Below are 19198 nucleotides of genomic sequence, written 5' to 3'. Positions count from 1 at the left end.
GGGAAGCATGAAATAAGAGCCTCTTATGATATCTTCGACACCGTTTCCAGGGTATCTGCAGCTGCTATTTCGGCAAGAAGATGGGCCTGGCTTAAGTCTTTGGACTTGCGCCCTGAAGTACAAGACAGATTGTCTGATCTGCCTTGGCGAACAGATTCAGCGGACGGTGGCGGAGCTCAAGGAGCATCATGAGACCCTTCGCCAACTCTCTGATGCCTTCTGAGTATTCCTCCAAACAGCCATTCAGGAAGGATACTAAAAAGTCATTCTTCCGTCCGAAGAAGTCCTATCCACCTCAGTCTAGAGGTCGTTCTACGAGACCTTTCCCAAAAGGCCCAGTCTCGTCAACCTCGTAAACAAAAGCCACAAGCAGCTTCTCAGTCAGGCCCCTGCTTCCGGCTTTTGTCTCCTGCATAGAGAGCGGCAGCCAGCTTCCACTGCCTCTGATTCCAGTGGGAGGTTGATTGTGCCATTTCAACAACAGGTGGCACACAGTCACCTCAGACCAGTGGATCCTTGCTATAATCTCTCAAGGTTATCACCTGAACTTTCTCTCCATCCCACCAGACTCCCCACCTCGGCTGATGTAGGGAACATCCGACCACTCACCACTCCTAGAACAGGAGGTGTCCCTCCTCCTCCAGTCCAGAGCAATAGAACCAGTGCCCTACTCCCAACAAGGCCTAGGATTCTATTCCTGGTATTTTCTAATCCCCAAAAAATCAGGCGGCATTTGTCCAATTCTGGACCTATGTGCCCTCAACAAGTACCTCTACCGAGAAAAGTTCAAGATGGTAACCTTGTGTTCCCTCCTTCCTCTTCTCCAGAGAGGAGACTGGCTCTGCTCTCTAGACCTCCAGGACGCGTACACACACATTGCGATAACTCCATCCCATTGCAGATTCCTGAGATTTCTGGTAGGCCCCAAGCACTATCGGTACCGAGTGCTACCATTCGGCCTGGCATCTGCACCACGAGTCTTCACCAAGTGCCTTGTAGTAGTAGTAGCAGCCTTCCTCAGGACTCAAGGTGTTCATGTCTACCCCTATCTAGACGATTGGTTGATCAGGGCTCCCACTCAGCAAGCTGCTCTGTCATCCCTACATCTTACCTTACACACTCTGATTTCGCTAGGATTTCTCGTCATCTACAAGAAATCCTGCTTTTAGCCCCATCTCAAACTTTGTCCTTCATAGGGGCAGACTTGGACACCTTTCAAGCAAAGGCATTTCTGCCTTGACAGCGAGCTCTCACTCTCATTTCTCTCGCACACCAGCTTCAGTCTCAGCACCGCTCGACTGCACGCCACTTCCTCATTCTGCTGGGACACATGGCGTCCTCAGTACAGGTTACCCCAATGGCCCGCTTGGCCATGAGTCATGCAATGGACTCTAAGATCACAATGGACTCAGTCCGTCCAACCTCTATCGACCATTGTCCACATCACCGACCCACTTCGTCAGTCTCTAGCCTGGTGGAAAAATCAGATCAATCTCCTCCAAGGCCTACCCTTCCAGGCTCCAGACCCTCAAATAATTCTCACCACCGATGCTTCCAACTTTGGCTGGGGAGCTCATGTCGCCAGTTTGCAGACACAAGGAGATTGGTCTCCAGAGGAAGCCAAACACCAGATCAATTTCCTGGAGCTGCGAGAAATCAGAAATGCTCTCAGGGTGTTTCAGAATCACCTTTCCAACCAGGTCATCCTGATTCAGACGGACAACCAGGTGGCCATGTGGTACATCAACAAACAGGGAGAGACGGGCTTCTAGCTGCACAGATATGGGTGGAGGCCCTCTCCCACTCGATGTACCTCAAAGCCACCTACTTGCCGGGAATGGACAATGTGTTGGCGGACAAGCTGAGTCACACCTTTCAGCCACACGAGTGGTCTCTCAACCCCACAGTAGCAGACTCAATATTCCAACATTGGGGTTATCCTAACATAGACCTCTTTGCGTCATCTCAAAACCGCAAAGTAGAGAACATTTGCTCTCTCACTCGCAGCCAACACTCACAGCCAAGAGACGTGTTCTCCCTCTCATGGGCAACCGGTCTCCTATATGCATTCCCTCCACTTTCACTTCTCTTGAAGACTCTCGTGAAGCTACGTCAGGACAAGGGAAGCATGATCCTGATAGCACTTCACTGGCCACGCCAAGTGTGGTTCCCGATCCTTCAGGACCTCTCCATTCGCAGGCACATTCCCTTGGGAAAGGACCCGCTTCTGATCACTCAGAACGACGGGTGCCTACATCACCCCAATCTTCAGGCCTTATCCCTGACGGCCTGGATGTTGAAAGGTTAATTCTTCAGCCACTTAACCTTTCGGAGCCAGTTTCCTGTGTTCTGATTGCTTCGCGGAAGCCTTCCACGAGAAAATCTTATCTTTACAAATGGAACAGGTTTAAGTCATGGTGTTCTGCTCAATCCCTTGATCCTTTTACCTGTTCCACCACGAAGTTTCTGGACTATCTCTGGCACATGTCAGTGCGGTGGCCACCTTCCATAAAGGTGTCGGGGATGTTCCTATTTCAGTACAACCCCTGGTAACACGATTTCTGAAGGGCTTGCTTCACCTCAAGCCTCCACTGCGCCCTCCGGCCCCTTCTTGGGACCTCAGTCTGATTTTGGGTCGGCTCATGAAACCACCATTTGAGCCTCTTCAATCCTGTGATCTGCGCTATCTCACATGGAAAATGATTTTTCTTTTGGCGATAACATCCGCTCGCAGAATTAGTGAGTTACAGGCCCTAGTTACCTATCCGCCTTACACTAAACTTCTGCAGGACCAGGCAGTACTCCGCACTCACCCTACGTTCTTGCCTAAGGTAGTATCGGAGTTTCATCTTAATCATTATACTACCTACCTTCTTTCCCAGGCCCCGTTCCAATCCAGGAGAGCAGGCTCTGCATACCCTTGACTGTAAACGAGCTCTAGCGTTCTATCTAGCCCGTACAGCTGCCCACAGGAAAAGCACTCAATTGTTTGTCTCTTTCCATTCCATCAAATTGGGGCAGCCTGTGGGTAAGCAGACTCTCTCCTCCTGGTTAGCGGACTGCATATCCTTTTGCTATCAGCAAGCAGCTATTCCACTTCAAGACCGAGTTAAAGTGCACTCTGTCAGGGCCATGGCAACTTCAGTAGCGCACCTATGCTCGGTGCCGCTTCCTGATATTTGTAGGGCTGCTACCTGGAGTTCTCTCCATACCTTCACAGCCCAATATTGTTTAGACAAGGCTCCATCTTCGGCCAATCTGTCTTGCGCAACCTTTTTGCAACTTGATGTACCAACACCCTTCCGCCTGCCCGTTAGGGTTCAGGATGCCCTCTACCAAATTCCACTCCAGTTGTTGTGCCTGTTGCACGTCTTTGGGTACATTTGGTGCATACTTGGACATCCTCAGCTCGGTACTCACCCTTATGTGAGGACTACCATCCTGCTTGTCCTGTGAGAAAGCAAATGTTGCTTACCTGTAAAGTGTTCTCACAGGACAGCAGGATGTTAGTCCTCACGAAACCTGCCCGCCACTCCGCGGTGTTTGGTTCGTTACGTTTTATTATTTTAATTTTTGGCACTTCCTGTAGCTATAAACAAGACTAAAGAGGGACCCCTGCTGGCTGCAGGTTTAGTGCCATGCTGGGCATGCCCAGTAGGTGCCAGTCAAAGTTCTAGAAACTTTGACAAAAGTGTTCCGTGATTGGGCTTCATCCTGTGATGTCACCCATATGTGAGGACTAACATCCTGCTGTCCTGTGAGAACACCTGTGACAGGTAAGCAACATTTGCTTTCTCCATTCTCTTCATAAAATGCTTGTTTAAAAAGCCATGTTTTTAAACTTTTCTTAAAGGTTTTGAGATCTTTTTGTAATCTGATCTGTAGAGGCATTGTGTTCCAAAGTGTGGGGCCTGCTAAAGATAAGGCCCTTTCTCTCACTTGGGTTAGTCTCACTGCCTTTACTGAAGAAATGGTTAGGAGTGCTTTATTTGCTTTATTTGCTGATCGAAGGTTTCTGTGTGGGATGTGGGACCTAATGCTGGGTTTAGCCAGTCCGCTTTTTCATCATGTATTAGTTTATGTATGGTACATAATGCTTTGTATTTTATTCTGTGTTCTATGGGTAGCCAATGTAATTCCGCTAGAGTTTGTTATATGGTCCCTCCTCCTTTTTCCAGTTAGTATTCTAGCTGCTGTGTTTTATAGTATTTGAAGTGGTCTTAATGTTGTATTTGGGAGTCCTAGTAAAAGTGCATTGCAGTAGTCAGTGCTGGAAAATATTAGTGCCTGAAGTACTGTTCTGAAATGATCTGGTGTTAGTAGTGGTGTTCCAGAGCATTGATCTTCCGGCGCCACCGGCCTCCACACCAGTGCCCGAGCCTCCGCCATCAATGCTCGCACCCCTGCTGGAACATCTGGACATCCTTCTTGGCGCCCTATCGATGCAGTCTGTGCCCGAGAGACCATTGATGCCTCCTTGGCCATCGATGCCCTCCACCAGAGCGATCCCGACTCCCGGGTCCTCCGAGGCGGAGGAGGCCTCGGTGCCCCCACGGCTTCCGGTGCCCTTGGGGCCCAGGCCAACTGTCCCTCATGGCCCCCGCCCTTGGCACCCAGGCCCCAGTGAGGAGGGGGGTCCTTATGACCCGTAGGATGATGATTCTTTGGACTCATCCTCTGAGTTCTCCAATGACTCCCCACTCGGAGCCTTCCCATCTTGAGGAGCGGTGTCTATCTCTGCCCGAGGACCTGTCGTTTGCAAGCTTTGTAAGGGCCATGGCAGAAGCCATCCCCTTCCAGCTCCTTTCGGAGGAGGATAAGAACATAAGATTATAAGAAATTGCCATGCTGGGTCAGACCAAGGGTCCATCAAGCCCACCATCCTGTTTCCATCAGAGGCCAAACCAGGCCACAAGAACCTGGCATCAAATATAACAAAACATTAAACATATCCCCTCCCCCCTCTACCCCTCCCCTTTTATATTGGGAAATTAACTTCATTTCCCTTTTGATGAACATTGTTATAATCTGGATTCCATCTTGGAAATAGTTCGCTCCCGTTATGGAAAACATCACATTTCAAAGAAGCATGTATACATATAGTACCCAAACACCAAGAAGATCCCACGCTACCGATGCAATCAATAGCAGTGGCCATTCCCCAAGTAAATTTAACCAATAGCAGTTAATGGACCTCTCCTCCAAGAGGATACCCGCCATTAGATGCTGGAGGTTCTCCAGTTCATCGATGCTCCCAAGGAAATCGTGGCAGTGCCTATCCATGACATTTTTAAGGAGCTTCTCCTCCGTATGTAGGAACACCCTGTGTCTTTGTCCTCCGGTCAACAGGTAGGCCGATGCAACCTATTTGGTGCAGCAGGCCGTGGGCTTTGAAAGGAGGCACCTCCCCCACCAGTCAGCGGTCATGGAGTCTGCCCTGAAGAAGGGTAGACGTTCTCGGACGCACGCTTCTGCCCCTCCAGGGCATGAACACAGGGAACTCAATGGCATAGGGAGGAAAATGTTTCAGGGGGCCATGCTGGTTTCCTGCATTGCTGCCTACCAGCTGTATATGACTCAATACAACCGCAATCTTTGGAAACAAGTCCAAGACTTTGTGGAGGGCCTTTCCCAGCAGCAGCAGGAATCACTTGCAGCCATTGCCACACTAGACCTTGAAGCAGGTAAGCACGAGGTGAGGTCCACCTATGACGTGTTTGAGACCGCAGCCCACCTGGCCGCCGGAGGTGTTGGCATCAGATGGCTGCATAGCTCCGAGCTTCAGGACTCCAGCCGGAGGTTCAAGACAGGTTCGCAGATCTCCCCTGTACAGGCGAGAACCTGTTTGGGGACAAAGTGGAGGAGGCCATGGCACAGCTGAAAGATCAGCATGATACTCAACTCTCCGCCGGCCCCTTGGAAGGCCCTTCCTCTTCCAGGAAAACCTCCAGGCCGGGCTCTAGCAAGCCCTTTTTCTGGCTGAGGAAATGCTATCCTCCAGCCGCCAGTACTTGCCCACCTCTGACCAGTTCCAGGGGTCGTGGCCGGCAACAACGGGCTCCAAGAACCCAACCAGCCCCCCAGCAGGCCCCATCTACAGGCTTTTGACTGGCGGCAAGGGTTCACGAGCCAGACGCCGGTTCCCCTGGCAGTCGATGCCCTGGTCGGTGGCAGGCTCCTTTGCTTTGCCCACCGTTGGGAGGCGATCATGTCGGATCGCTGAATCCTCTCCATTGTCCGCCAGGGCTACTGCCTGAATTTCTGCTCCCCCGTGTCCATTGTGGGGTTCTCAGCCCATCAGATTGTCCTTCAATCAGAACTTTCCGCTCTTATTGCGGCAGGTGCAGTAGAACCGGTTCCCCACGAACAGTGGGGCCACGGCTTCTACTTGAAGTACTTCCTAATTCCGAAAAGGAACAGCAGCTTGCGCCCCATTCTCAACCTCAGGGTGCTAAACAGGTTTCTCATAAGAGAAAAATTCAAAATGGTCTCTCTGGGTACGCTGATCCCGCTCCTCCAAAGAGGAGACTGGCTTTGCTCCCTCGACTTAAAGGAGGCTTACGCCCATATTGCAATTGTCCCCAGTCACAGGAAGTACCTCCGCTTTCTGGTGGGGACGGCACATTTTCATTACAAAGTGCTGCCCTTTGGGCTGGCATCAGCCCCACACATCTTCACCAAATGCTTGGCAGTGGTAGCTGCCTACCTCAGGTGTCACTTGGTCCATGTCTTTCCTTACCTGGGCAATTGGCTAATCAGGAGCAACTCCCGCTCTGGAGCCTTGTAAGCTCTGGCCCTGACGGTTCAGACCCTGGTTGACGGACAGAAGACAATGTGTGATGGTAAATGGAACTCTCTCTGAAGAGAGAGCGGTTTTAAGCGGTGTACTGCAAGGATCGGTGTTGGGACCGGTCCTGTTCAATATCTTTGTGAGCGACATTGCGGACGGGATAGAAGGTAAGGTTTGACTTTTTGCGGATGACACTAAGATCTGCAACAGAGTGGACACGCCGGAAGGAGTGGAGAGAATGAGACGGGATTTAAGGAAGCTGGAAGAGTGGTCGAAGATATGGCAGCTGAGATTCAATGCCAAGAAGTGCAGAGTCATGCATATGGGGAGTGGAAATCCGAATGAACTGTATTCGATGGGGGGAGAAAGACTGATGTGCACGGAGCAGGAGAGAGATCTTGGGGTGATAGTGTCTAATGATCTGAAGTGGTGAAACAATGTGACAAGGCGATAGCTAAAGCCAGAAGAATGCTAGGCTGCATAGAGAGAGGAATATCGAGTAAGAAAAGGGAAGTGATTATCCCATTGTACAGGGTCCTTGGTGAGGCCTCACTTGGAGTACTGTGTTCAGTTCTGGAGACCTTATCTCCGAAGAGACAGAGACAAGATGGAGGCGGTCCAGAGAAGGGCGACCAAAAAGGTGGATCGTCTTCATCGAATGACTTATGAGGAGAGATTGAAGAATCTAAATATGTACACCCTGGAGAAAGGAGGAGCAGAGGTGATATGATACAGACTTTCAGATACTTGAAAGATTTTAATGATCCAAAAACGACAAACCTTTTCCGTCGGAAAAAAATCTGCAAAACCAGGGCTCACGATTTGAAGCTCCAGGGAGGAAGACTCAGAACCAATGTCAGGAAGTATTTCTTCACGAAGAGGGTGGTGGATGCCTGGAATGCCCTTCCGGAGGAAGTGGTGAAGATCAGAACTGTGAAGGACTTCAAAGGGGCATGGTATAAACACTGTGTATCCATAAAGTCTAGAGGACATGAATGAAGAGTGGGTGGCTCGCGGGAAGGACGGCTACTACCTGGAGATAATACCCTTATTCAATAAACATACACACGGTTAATGCGACTCCAACATTGCTCTAAGCTTCAACGGCAAGAGGAAATGTGGAAAAAAGGATTTGCATTCACAAAAAAGTGGGGAGTAGTTTGCTTGTTATGGCGGTTACTACCCCAAACCAAATAAGCCTACTTCACCTTCAATGCATATCCAGCATAGCTCTCTGCTTCAACGGCAGGGGAGAAAGTCTGATACTTCACTTTCAATGCATATCCAGCATAGCTCTCTGCTTCAATGGCAGGGGGAATGAAGAAAAGTGGATCTATATACAGACAACAACCAACAAGGACTGAATTACATAGTCTGGGTAAACAAATAAGCATGGGTGTAGCTTGCTTATTGCGGCGGTTACTACCCCTAACTAATTAAGCTAGATATTTCATTTAGATGCAGTTCCAACACTGCTCTCTACATTAATGGTGGGGGTAGAAGGGAAATAGAACCAAAAGGTTACTAACAGATAAGTATGAGAAAAAAAAAAGTGCAAAACTTGCTGGGCAGACTGGATGGGCCGTTTGGTCTTCTTCTGCCATCATTTCTATGTTTCTATTCTACCCACCTTCTTTCCAAGGCCTCAGTCCCACCTGGGGGAATGTGCTCTCTACACCCTGGACTGCAAGTGGGTACTCGCCTTCTATTTGGATTGTACAGCGGCCCACAGGCAGCTCTTCGTGTCTTTTGACCCCAACAAACTGGGAGCAGCAGTGGGGAAGCAGACCTTGTCGAACTGGCTAGCGGATTGCATTGCCTTCAGCTGGCCGGCAGAGTGTGCGGGCTATGGTGGCATCAGTGGCTCGTCTGCATGCGGTCCCTGTTGCTGAAATTTGCAGGGCCGCAACCTTGATTTCTCTCCATATGTTCGCTGCTCACTACTGCCTTGACAGGGATAGTTGTCAGGACAGCGCCTTTGGTCAGTCTGTCCTGCGCAATTTAATAAGAACATAAGAACATGCCATATTTGGTCAGACCAAGGGTCCATCAAGCCCAGCATCCTGTTTCCAACAGTGGCCAAGCCAGGCCATAAGAACCTGGCAAGTACCCAAAAACTAAGTCTATCCCATGTTACTGTTGCTAGTAATAGCAGTGGCTATTTTCTAAGTGAACTTAATAGCAGGTAATGGACTTCTCCTCCAAGAACTTATCCAATCCTTTTTTAAACACTGCTATACTAACTGCACTAACCACATCCTCTGGCAACAAATTCCAAAGTTTAATTGTGCGTTGAGTGAAAAAGAACTTTCTCCGATTAATTTTAAATGTGCCACATGCTAACTTCATGGAGTGCCCCCTAGTCTTTCTATTATCTGAAAGAGTAAGTGATTCACATCTACCCGTTCTAGACCTTTCATGATTTTAAACACCTCTATCATATCCCCCCCTCAGCCGTCTCTTCTCCAAGCTGAAAAGTGCTAACCTCTTTAGTCTTTCCTCATAGGGGAGCTGTTTCATTCCCCTTATCATTTTGGTCGCCCTTCTCTGTACCTTCTCCATCGTAATTATATCTTTTTTGAGATGCGGCGACCAGAATTGTACACAGTATTCAAGGTGCGGTCTCACCATGGAGCGATACAGAGGCATTATGACATTTTCCATTTTATTCACTATTCCCTTTCTAATAATTCCTAACATTCTGTTTGCTTTTTTGACTGCTGCAGCACACTGAACCGACGATTTCAATGTGTTATCCACAGTGATGCCTAGATCTCTTTCTTGGGTGGTAGCACCTAATATGGAACCTAACATTGTGTAACTATAGCATGGGTTATTTTTTCCTATATGCATCATCTTGCACTTATCCACATTAAATTTCATCTGCCATTTCAATGCCCAATTTAGTCTCACAAGTTCTTCTTGCAATTTATCACAATCTGCTTGTGATTTAACTACTCTGAACAATTTTGTATCATCTGCAAATTTGATTACCTCACTCGTCGTATTTCTTTCCAGATCATTTATAAATATATTGAAAAGTAAGGGTCCCAATACAGATCCCTGAGGCACTCCACTGTCCACTCCCTTCCACTGAGAAAATTGACCATTTAATCCTACTCTCTGTTTCCTGTCTTTTAGCCAGTTTGTAATCCAAGAAAGGACATTGCCACCTGTCCCATGACTTTTTACTGGTCCAGTCCTGAACCCAACTGTCTCTGATTGTGTTCCTTGTGGGACCAGACTGCCCCCTGTTTTTCCCACAGCGCTGCAGTTGTGTTGTGCCTATTGTCACCTTGCTCGGCTACTTTGGGTCTCGCTGGGTGAATGGGGCAGCCTGGAGCTCTGTAATCACCCACATGTGAGGACTACCATCCTGCTTGTCCTAGGAGAAAGCGCATATACGTATATAGCTTGCACAGTTCCTGATGTACCCATTCATGTTCAGACTCTTAAAGCTGACCCAGTACTGTGTTTTGAGGTGGGGGGGGAGGGGGGAATACATTTTCCTGCAGTGAAGTAGAGCACAGTTGCTTACCTGTAACAGGTGTTCTCCTAGGACAGCAGGATGTTAGTCATCAGGAATCCTGCCCGCCTCCCCATGATGTTGGGTTCACCTTCGGTTTGTTGTGTTATTTTTTCTCGCTCATATTTTTTGCTGTATTACGAGACTGAAGGGGGACCTCACATGGATGCACAGATAGCAGCAGGCTGGGCATTCTTAGTCTGCCAGTCAAAGTTTACTGTGCCGGGCTCCATCGGATGATGTCACCCACATGTGAGGACTAACATCCTGCTGTCCGAGGAGAACACCTGTTACAGGTAAGCAACTGTGCTCTCCTTCACTGCAGGAAAATATCCACCCCACCACCTCAAAATACAGTACTGGGTCAGCTTTAAGAGTCTGAACATAAATGGGAACATCAGGAACTGTGCAAGCTGTATATGTATACATTCTATATGTTCTTCGTTTTTGGTATTCATGCACTTTTTACTAAGAACCTATGAGTATAACTGTTGAGGGCAATATAATAGGAATTGCAGAATCATAGCAACTTGCACCATCACCACTCTTTCAAATAATTATTTGTTATTTAATACTGTATATGTAATGGCACACTGAATAATAAGCAGATGCAGACCTGATGCTGAATGTTTTTGACAGGCGCTTATTTATAGCTTGGAATGCAGAATTGAACTGATAGCTGCACACTTTATCTCCACTAGAATGAAGAAAAAATTAGGAAAGAACAGGAGAAGAGGCAGAGACTGCAGAATAAGCAAGATAGAGATGCCGTCTCATTAGAACCTAGAAAAAAAGAGAAAATGACATCAGAAGATCAAGAGAGCAGCAGTGAGAAAGCAACTGAGAACTCATTGCTTGACACCTATAAAGCCACACTCACACACCGGCTGGAGCAAGAAGAAGAAAGTGACCAGACAAGCTCAGACCAGCAGATCTCTGGTAAATATCTTCATCTGAAAACATCAAGTCATCATCCTCTTCTCTTCTCCCATATAACATGCCTGAAAAATGCAAATGCATTGTTCTCTGTGCCGTGTTAAGTAAGTGTGTTTGATAAAAGTTTCCTCAGACCCAAGAAGCGAGAATTGGCAATGTGTTTAATAGTATGTAGGACTCTGCTATGAGTTTATCACCACCTCTCCAGTGACTGCCAGTATCTCTACAGTTATGGGTGATGGAGAAATACTTTAGCCTTAGTTTGAATGCGAATGGTAATCCATACATTAAATATGGAATCCACATTCTTGCTTTATAGAATGATATTCAAACAACTCAATACACAGTGTTTGTGTTACCAGGCCAGGTACCATAACATCATTGTTTCTCTGTCTTTCATCACATAGACCTAAAGTTTCTTTATCTGGGCAATGCTATTTTGAAAGCGAGCCATTAACTGTCTTCATTTATTTTTTTTAAAGAAGCATTGCAGACAGTTTCAGTACATTAACTTAAGAGTTCAAAGCATTCATTTGTGATAGGGAACCTACAACAGCAGTGTTCAAAGTACTGAAGATGCATGACTGGCAGCTGCGAATGAATGAAGTTCTGTGGATGCTAGAATCCCACAGGCACATCCAAACATTTAGCTCTTTATGGCACCTGAGCTGAAAAAGTGTTTCCAGCCATTGTCGCTTGGTTACCAGCCTCTCCTCTGCGGCTGAGATGCAGGATATGGGATGAGAGTACTGCTGAAGGAGCAGGGCCAGAATGAACCAGCAGTATTTAGTGCTTTGTCATGGAGCAGGTGCAGGATAGTTACATCTCGCGCTGAAGAGTTTACTAGTACAGAACTTGCTCTCTGCTCAGAGTAGTTCTTGGGGTGAGGGGATGTACTAGTGGTTATGTGGGATAAAATTCTGATGAAAGCAGGATGAAGCAAAATAAGGAGAGAGGCTTTTTACAAAGAAAGGTTTAAAAAATATACTTTTATCCCCATTGTGTGATATTCTATATTCAATATGCTTTGTTTTAAGTTCATTACTGGAAATATATGACATTTATTTTCCATAGATCTCAACAAAAAGAAAGGAAAGAAACTCAAATTAAAAAGGAATCACAAAGTGGAACCTGTTAGCACAGAAGAGGCTGTTCACAAGAGCCCTACTCCACCCTCGCTTCCCCCGCCTGGTGAGTAGTGCTGTATGTTTGATTAATATGCACAGTATTGAGGAAGCTTGCTAGTTGCTGAGAATACTTCCAGGATGTACTTTAAATTCAACCTTCAAAGATGCAAAATTCACATTTAAACAAGCTGACAAAGTACTGGCATGGAATAGTGCACGGAGGTTCATTTCTGCTTCAGCTTGTATTGTGCATCTATCAGGGGTGCGCTCCATGGTCATATCAGAATGAAAGCAGAGCTATAATCTCGGTAAGAGATGCTGCAACCAAATCCATTCATGGAGAAGGGCCCCTGATACATGCTTTGTACAGACAGATGCATGGCGATGATACTGAAGGAAAACGGGCAGGACCCTTGGCGTTTAGATGGTCGGCATGTTGCTTTATTATTTTGTCTGTACCCGATGATGTTTTCTATAATTAATTATTTCCCCTTGTGAAAGTTAATTTTCTGATTAGAGCTGTGTGTATTACTTCCCTTTGCAAAAGTTGAAATTGGCAGTATTTTCCCTGTGCATTTTTGTACTTTTAGCAAAAACAAACGTAAAACGTTTCATACCTGGAATAACTTATTCAAGGGTTTTTGTTTGTCATAATATATACACATGCCTGTTTACAGCTGCACAACCTGTAATGTGTTGTTCTCTACTTCAGTAGCACTGTTATTATGCAGAGCTCTGTGGTTAGTTAATTCCATGCATGCAAGGTTCCTTCCCCAGTGAGCTTATATACAAAATCAGAATGAGAGTTAGTGACAGGATTGAATCTGTGCTGTAACTAGTTGAGTAACTCAGGTCAAATAAATATAGGTCATAAATAGACAACAGGAAGAGTAGAAACACAAAAGCTTATGCTTTGCAAGACACTTGATGGCATGACTGACTCATATCACATCTCATTTGCTTTTCTCATTGCAATGTTCTCTCTTTGTGGAGCAGCACAAAGTAAACTATTTTGTGTTTTTGTTCTCAGGTAAATAATTTATTTCACTTTCCAAGGAAACATTTCAAGTGAAAAATGAATTTTAGCAACAATTCAGAACTTATCTAAAGAGAAACAATTCAAGCACATAAAATAAATGGGATTCTTCTAGACTTATAATATAGGAAACGTTTTACATTTCTTAACCAAAAAAACAGCTGATAACCAGTGTGGAAAAGACTTTCTCTGCAAAGACTGGGAGCGTCAAGGAAGGGCAGTGATGAACTCTCTCTCCCCCCCCCCCCCCCCCCCCCCTTCTTCTGGGACAGTGTCCTCCTGCCAGAAAAGGTGCACATCAAAAACCCAAACCAACCCTACCTATCCATTTGGATGAGTGTCTGTAGACAGCAGAACCCACGTGCAGAATAAACCCATTTTTGTAACAATGCCATAATAGGAGTGACCTTGGGGCATCATTCTGTTCTCTGCGATTTCCCATCTTGGGTTGGATGCTAAAAGGGCTGGTAATGAACAGCAGCACATCAAAACATAGCACAAATGTGCAAAGATTTGTTACTAGAGCAAAAAAAAGTGAATTTTCACTAGCAAACTATAAAATGTCTTGGGACAATTAGATAAAAATATTTTTGCATTTATTTCTTCTTGAAATAGAGAAACAGTAAATATTTTGAGATAGTGTTCTGTTGCTTTTTATATAATATCTAAATACTGGTAGTTTTAGCAATAAGAGGTGATCAGGGAGAAATGATTATATGAATAATAATGGTTACATAGCACCATCAGTACACAAGAGTGATACCTTGCCTCCAAGCGCTTACAGTCTAGGTCTGAACACAGCAAGGCTAAGTGATTGAGTTAGGGTCATACAGTGAGCAGTGGATGGGGAACTTCAGCCTGTGAGCAGATCTCTGGACATTCACCACTGGACCAAACGGCATTTTTGTTGTACAGATTCCTTGCTCAATTTCTTGTCTCAGGAAGACTGGCTGGGTTGAAATGTACTATTTCCGGTTATTTCTGTAAAACCTGTTTCTCTTTGTACTTTGAACTACAAGTGTTTGCAATTGTTTGATTAATAGGATATTCCAGATGTAAAGTGGAGGAAAAAGGATTGTGCTTTTGTGCTTCTTTAGGAAATGAACACTAAGCACAGCTGCAGTGTCATCAGCAAGCTGGCAGCTGTAAAACCACCTCAATGAATTTGTAAAGAAATCCTTGGCACTGTCAGTTTGATTTTCTTTATATATGTTATTCCTCTCTGGTTTGGGGGTGGGGAGGGGGAAGCTGGGGATGTAAACTCTTAATAATTCTGAGGACATGTATTTTAAAATTAGTGCAGTGCAGATTCTGAATATCTTTGTTTATTTTCCTTTAGTTGGCTGGGGAACCCCCAAAGTTACTAGGCTTCCAAAACTTGAGCCTCTTGGTGAAATGCATCGTAACGGTAATTCTGTGGTTTATTTTCCCATTCCATGCTCCACTGCCACCTCTCACATTGCTTACATGTCCCTTTAGTTCCCTGAATGGCATGCAGTAGCATGGGGATACTCAGTGCTGCCAGTATCACAACAGCACTAAGGCACTAGCTACTGTTTTATTTTTAAGGGAGAAAGAACACAAATGACTTTTTAACCCCGATGAAATGTCAGCTATGGTAAAGAACCAAAACTGTTCACATCCAGACATTTCTTTCAGAAATGTGTCATTGGGGTGATGAAATTCGATTTCCAAGGGCTAAGAATAATCTTGTCCTTTCTTTTTTTTCCTTTGTAGATGCAGAGTTGTAACACTAACCATCCTTCTTTTCACTCTATCTTGACTATGAAGTATTTTAATATGTAACATCCTATATTTTATTTTTAATAAATAATGTATTTCCAATGATGGATTGTTTTTTTTTTTCTGTTCTGCATACTGCTTATTTTGTAACCTAGTTATGCCCAGACCTAAAGATTCATGTACAGCCATCCTGATTGGGGGCAGTCGTATTACCACTCCCCAAATGGAACAATTAGAGAATCAGTGCAGCAAGGTAGAAAAAAAGATGCAAATAAGCTGCTAAAATCTTTCTATAAATCTTTCTTCTTTGGTGTGTGTCTTAAATAGATTTTTATGGGAAGCCGCTGCCACCCCTGACCATTCGACAACGACCCAACAGCGATGCATCTGATGTCATCTCCTAACCAAATTACCATGTTTTCTGTTGCAAGGCTGTTTTGTGTTTTTTTAGAATGACTTTTTTTTAATGACAAAAATATTTTGAAGACTGCCTTTTTTTCTAGAAGGAAAAAGTGACTGATTGATACTCTAGAGGAAGAGATTACAGGTTGCTTGGAAGACCCCAAAAGTCCTTGCTGGATTCTGCATTCTTCAGGGACTGCCTTAGCTGGATTTTCCACACTATCTGTCATTATTTGCTATGTGCAAAATGAGGGTTCCAGTGGTGGGTTCATATCTCCTTACTACTATGGAGAGTCACTTATGGTTTCATGTAATAGAATGGCTTGCAGCCTTGACCTGAACAGAAGCAGGCCTGCAATGATGAACCTTTCAGTAGACCGATTTTCTACACATTAGGTTCTCTCCTGGGAGATGTGAGTATTTCATAATCAGTATTCCTGCAAATGTTTTTGTAATGGACACATATGTACTCCAAAAACAAACTCAATGGAAATATAATCTGCTGAAGAATTTTACCTATTTTTATACAAATCTATTTTTAAGGAAATATTAAGATTTGGTGTTTAAAAAAATGTCCTTTTGCTCTGTGCTTTGATCTGTTCATTGTCTATGTCCCTGACACACTGAACCTCCTGTTACGTGTCATCCTGTGGCCTCCTTTTCTTTCTATTATCTGTGCCCAGAATTATTCTAATTGAAAGGATTATTGAGAGAGAGAGAGAGTTAGCCATTCTTGCATTGCCCAGAAACTGATTTTCCAAGTCAAATGCCTAAAGCAGCAGTCTTAGGTATTGGACCGGTTTTTGCTAAATTGGACTATTTTTCAACTTTGATCTAGATATTAAAATTATAAAATGATAGTAACTTTATTTTTAAATGCACCATATATATATATTTTTTTTTTTTTACCCTCTTCCTCTGCCAGCCTAGGGCCATGAATGTCAGAGCTAGTAGAGGACAGCCAAAAAGTGATCATTTTTCTTTTATATTGAAAATCCACATTATGATGGCAATTTTCAAACATGACAATAACATAGGCTGCAATCTGTGCATAACATAGCAATTTTGAAAATTATCCCACCAAAACTACCCTGCACAAGTTGCACCTGCTATTTGATATGTACAGAATTTCCCTGCAAATGTACATGCATATGAAATAATTTTATAAAGTGTGCATGTAAATCTAAACCCCTCCATGGCTCCATTCCCAAGAATGCCTCTGATCAGTCTGGGTAAACTTATGTGCATACATGGCATACTTGTGTAAGGTTATCCGCGTATCAGGCAGGCAGTTTTGTAAAAGGCCACTTTGCATGTAAAATGCTGTTTCACCCGTAGAAGTCCCTTTGAAAATGACCCCCTATCTGCTGCTTTAAATGCCAGGAAGGAGATCATTGACTGGTTGCACATTGCAATGGCCAACAGTTATTCCTGGATTATTGCAACAAAATATCCAGACTGAGCTATTTAACCTGCCTCTAACGCAGCTTAACACTAGCTGCGGCTCAGGAGCTAGGGCTGGCCCTTCCATACCACAGAATTGTGAAAGTTGCATCAAATAAAATGGAGGGAATAATAATTGTAGGGAAAAATGAAAATATTTCAGTGTGTTCAATAGGGATTACTGAGTGATGAAGTTCAGTATTACTCTTCTAATAGACCTTTACCAATGCAATGTGCTACTGATGTGGTGCAATAGAAAAAGGTGGAGAGAACAAATACAGCAGTGATATTCTGACGAGCAGGGCTGTGTTCAGATGGTCACCTGAAAAACTGCAGATTTCTAGTGCAAGTTCCTCAGTGTTTTGAGTAAATGTTTACATGTATAACTCATTACTTTTAATTTTACTGGGAAGTATTAGTGAATTATTTCACTTTCCTTTTGCAAGAATGTTATTTATCAAACTAAAACTGCCATTCTGTCTTTTTTTAGTAAATTGGATTGTGGAATGTTTTTCAAAGCACAACTGACAAAGCCATTGGTCTTTAATGTTAAATGAGTGAGACTAAAATCTAAGAAATTCACTTATTTCAAATGTATATTTTGTAATAGTGTTATATTTTTAAAGGAAAATGCTGAGCATGGCTACTCTGTGCATTGTCTCTTTATCCCCCTGTTGGTTTTCTGTTTCTTATTAAGCAGCTGTAATAAATTCAGTGTACAGCAGAGGTGTGTGGTTTTTCTCAGGATCCTGCCTCTAAAGCATCCTGTTTAGGAAAGGCTGGAGTTTAGGGTGAGGGAGCTGGGTGACACTGTGCCAGTAACACCCATTTATCCCAGGACAAGCAGGATGCTAGTCCTCACATATGGGTGACATCATTGATGGAGCCCTGGTACAGAAAACATTCTGTCAAAGTTTCTAGAAACTTTTGACTGGCCCTGTGAAGCCACTGAGCATGCCCAGCATGCCATGATATTCTCTGCCACAGGGGTCTCTCTTCAGTCTTCGTTTTTCCGCGCTGCTGTAGACATCGCGGAGCAGGAGCCTTGTGAGTTTTTTCTCACAGTATTTGCTGACTAAAAAGTCAATTATTTCTCATTCATTTTCTCCCACAAGGGATCTCTCTGATTTCCACCGGCTGGTGAGTGTGATCCCAGTCTCGTTTTTACTCATTGAGTAAAAACTTTTTCTCTCATAATTTTCCCTCATTTCATTGACGGCTGTCGATTGAAAATGGCTTCGTGATTTAAGAAATGTCCTATCTGTAATCGGACAATGTCCATTATAGACCCACACCTCGAGTGTGTTCTTTGTTTGGGGGACAAACATGATGTCAGAACCTGCCCTAAATGTGCAGAGATGACTCCGAAGGGAAGAAAACTTCGTCGAGAAAAGATGGAGCATCTATTCCATCTGCAGCTTTTGCTTTTGCCTTCTCCCTCAACATCGACAAAATCATCTCCGGCCGGAGTCTCAAAACGAATAATATTGAAAAAACGCCATCTCAGCTTACCATAACAAGATGGGAGATGCACCAATATCCATACATCCTCTTGGCAGTAGATTTATGAGAGGTTTAATTCACCTTAAACCACCAATTCGGCCACCTGTCACAGAATGGGACCTGAATTTGGTCTTAACAAGACTCATGCGTTCTCCGTTTGAACCCATGAATTCCTGTGATTTAAAATTTCTCACATGGAAGACTATCTTCCTTATAGCCATTACATCAGCTAGAAGGGTTAGTGAGTTACAAGCACTTGTCATGTACTCACCCTATACAAAATTCCTACATGACAGAGTGGTTCTCTGTACACATCCAAAATTCCTTCCCAAAGTAGTTACGGAATTCCACTTGAACCAACCCATAGTTTTACCCACATTCTTTCCAAGGCCTCATTCACATCAAGGAGAACGAGCCTTGCATACCTTGGACTGTAAACATGCGCTAGCGTTTTACTTAGACCGCATTACAGGTCCCAGGAAATCCACTCAACTCTTTGTATCTTATGACCCAAACAAACCGGGTAAAGCAGTGGGTAAACATACTCTATCCAATTGGCTAGCAGATTGCGTACAGTTTTGCTATGAAAAAGCAGGCCTTCCTCTCCAAGGGTGAGTAAAGGTGCATTCAGTAAGAGCAATGTCAACAGCAGTAGCACACATGGAGCAACATGGAGTTTTTCACACCTTTGC

At 44.5% G+C, this 19198-nt stretch overlaps 2 protein-coding genes across 7 annotated transcripts in view; one reads left to right on the top strand and one right to left on the bottom strand.

Moving 5' to 3' along the window:
- ARL13B (ADP ribosylation factor like GTPase 13B) overlaps positions 1-17727 on the top strand; it is a 102936-nt gene extending 85209 nt beyond the window's left edge. Inside the window, exons 8-11 of one of the 6 annotated variants that reach the window (XR_003852905.1) lie at positions 11018-11255; positions 12327-12443; positions 13410-14823; positions 15486-15563. Coding sequence is in view for 4 of the 6 variants with exons in the window: in XM_029578979.1 (XP_029434839.1) it covers positions 11018-11255; positions 12327-12443; positions 14755-14823; positions 15486-15562 (501 nt within the window). In the remaining 2 variants the exon portion in view is untranslated. The other 5 variants (XR_003852906.1, XM_029578979.1, XM_029578980.1 and 2 more) reach the window with 5 other exon arrangements.
- Positions 1-19198, bottom strand: part of STX19 (syntaxin 19) — a 114761-nt gene that overhangs the window by 67917 nt on the left and 27646 nt on the right. The window lies entirely within an intron of this gene.

Source organism: Rhinatrema bivittatum, chromosome 15 (assembly GCF_901001135.1).
Source record: "Rhinatrema bivittatum chromosome 15, aRhiBiv1.1, whole genome shotgun sequence".
NCBI lineage: Eukaryota > Metazoa > Chordata > Amphibia > Gymnophiona > Rhinatrematidae > Rhinatrema > Rhinatrema bivittatum.
The sequence above is the reverse complement of the archived record's forward strand: the minus strand, read 5'-3'. Positions and strand labels throughout refer to the sequence as shown.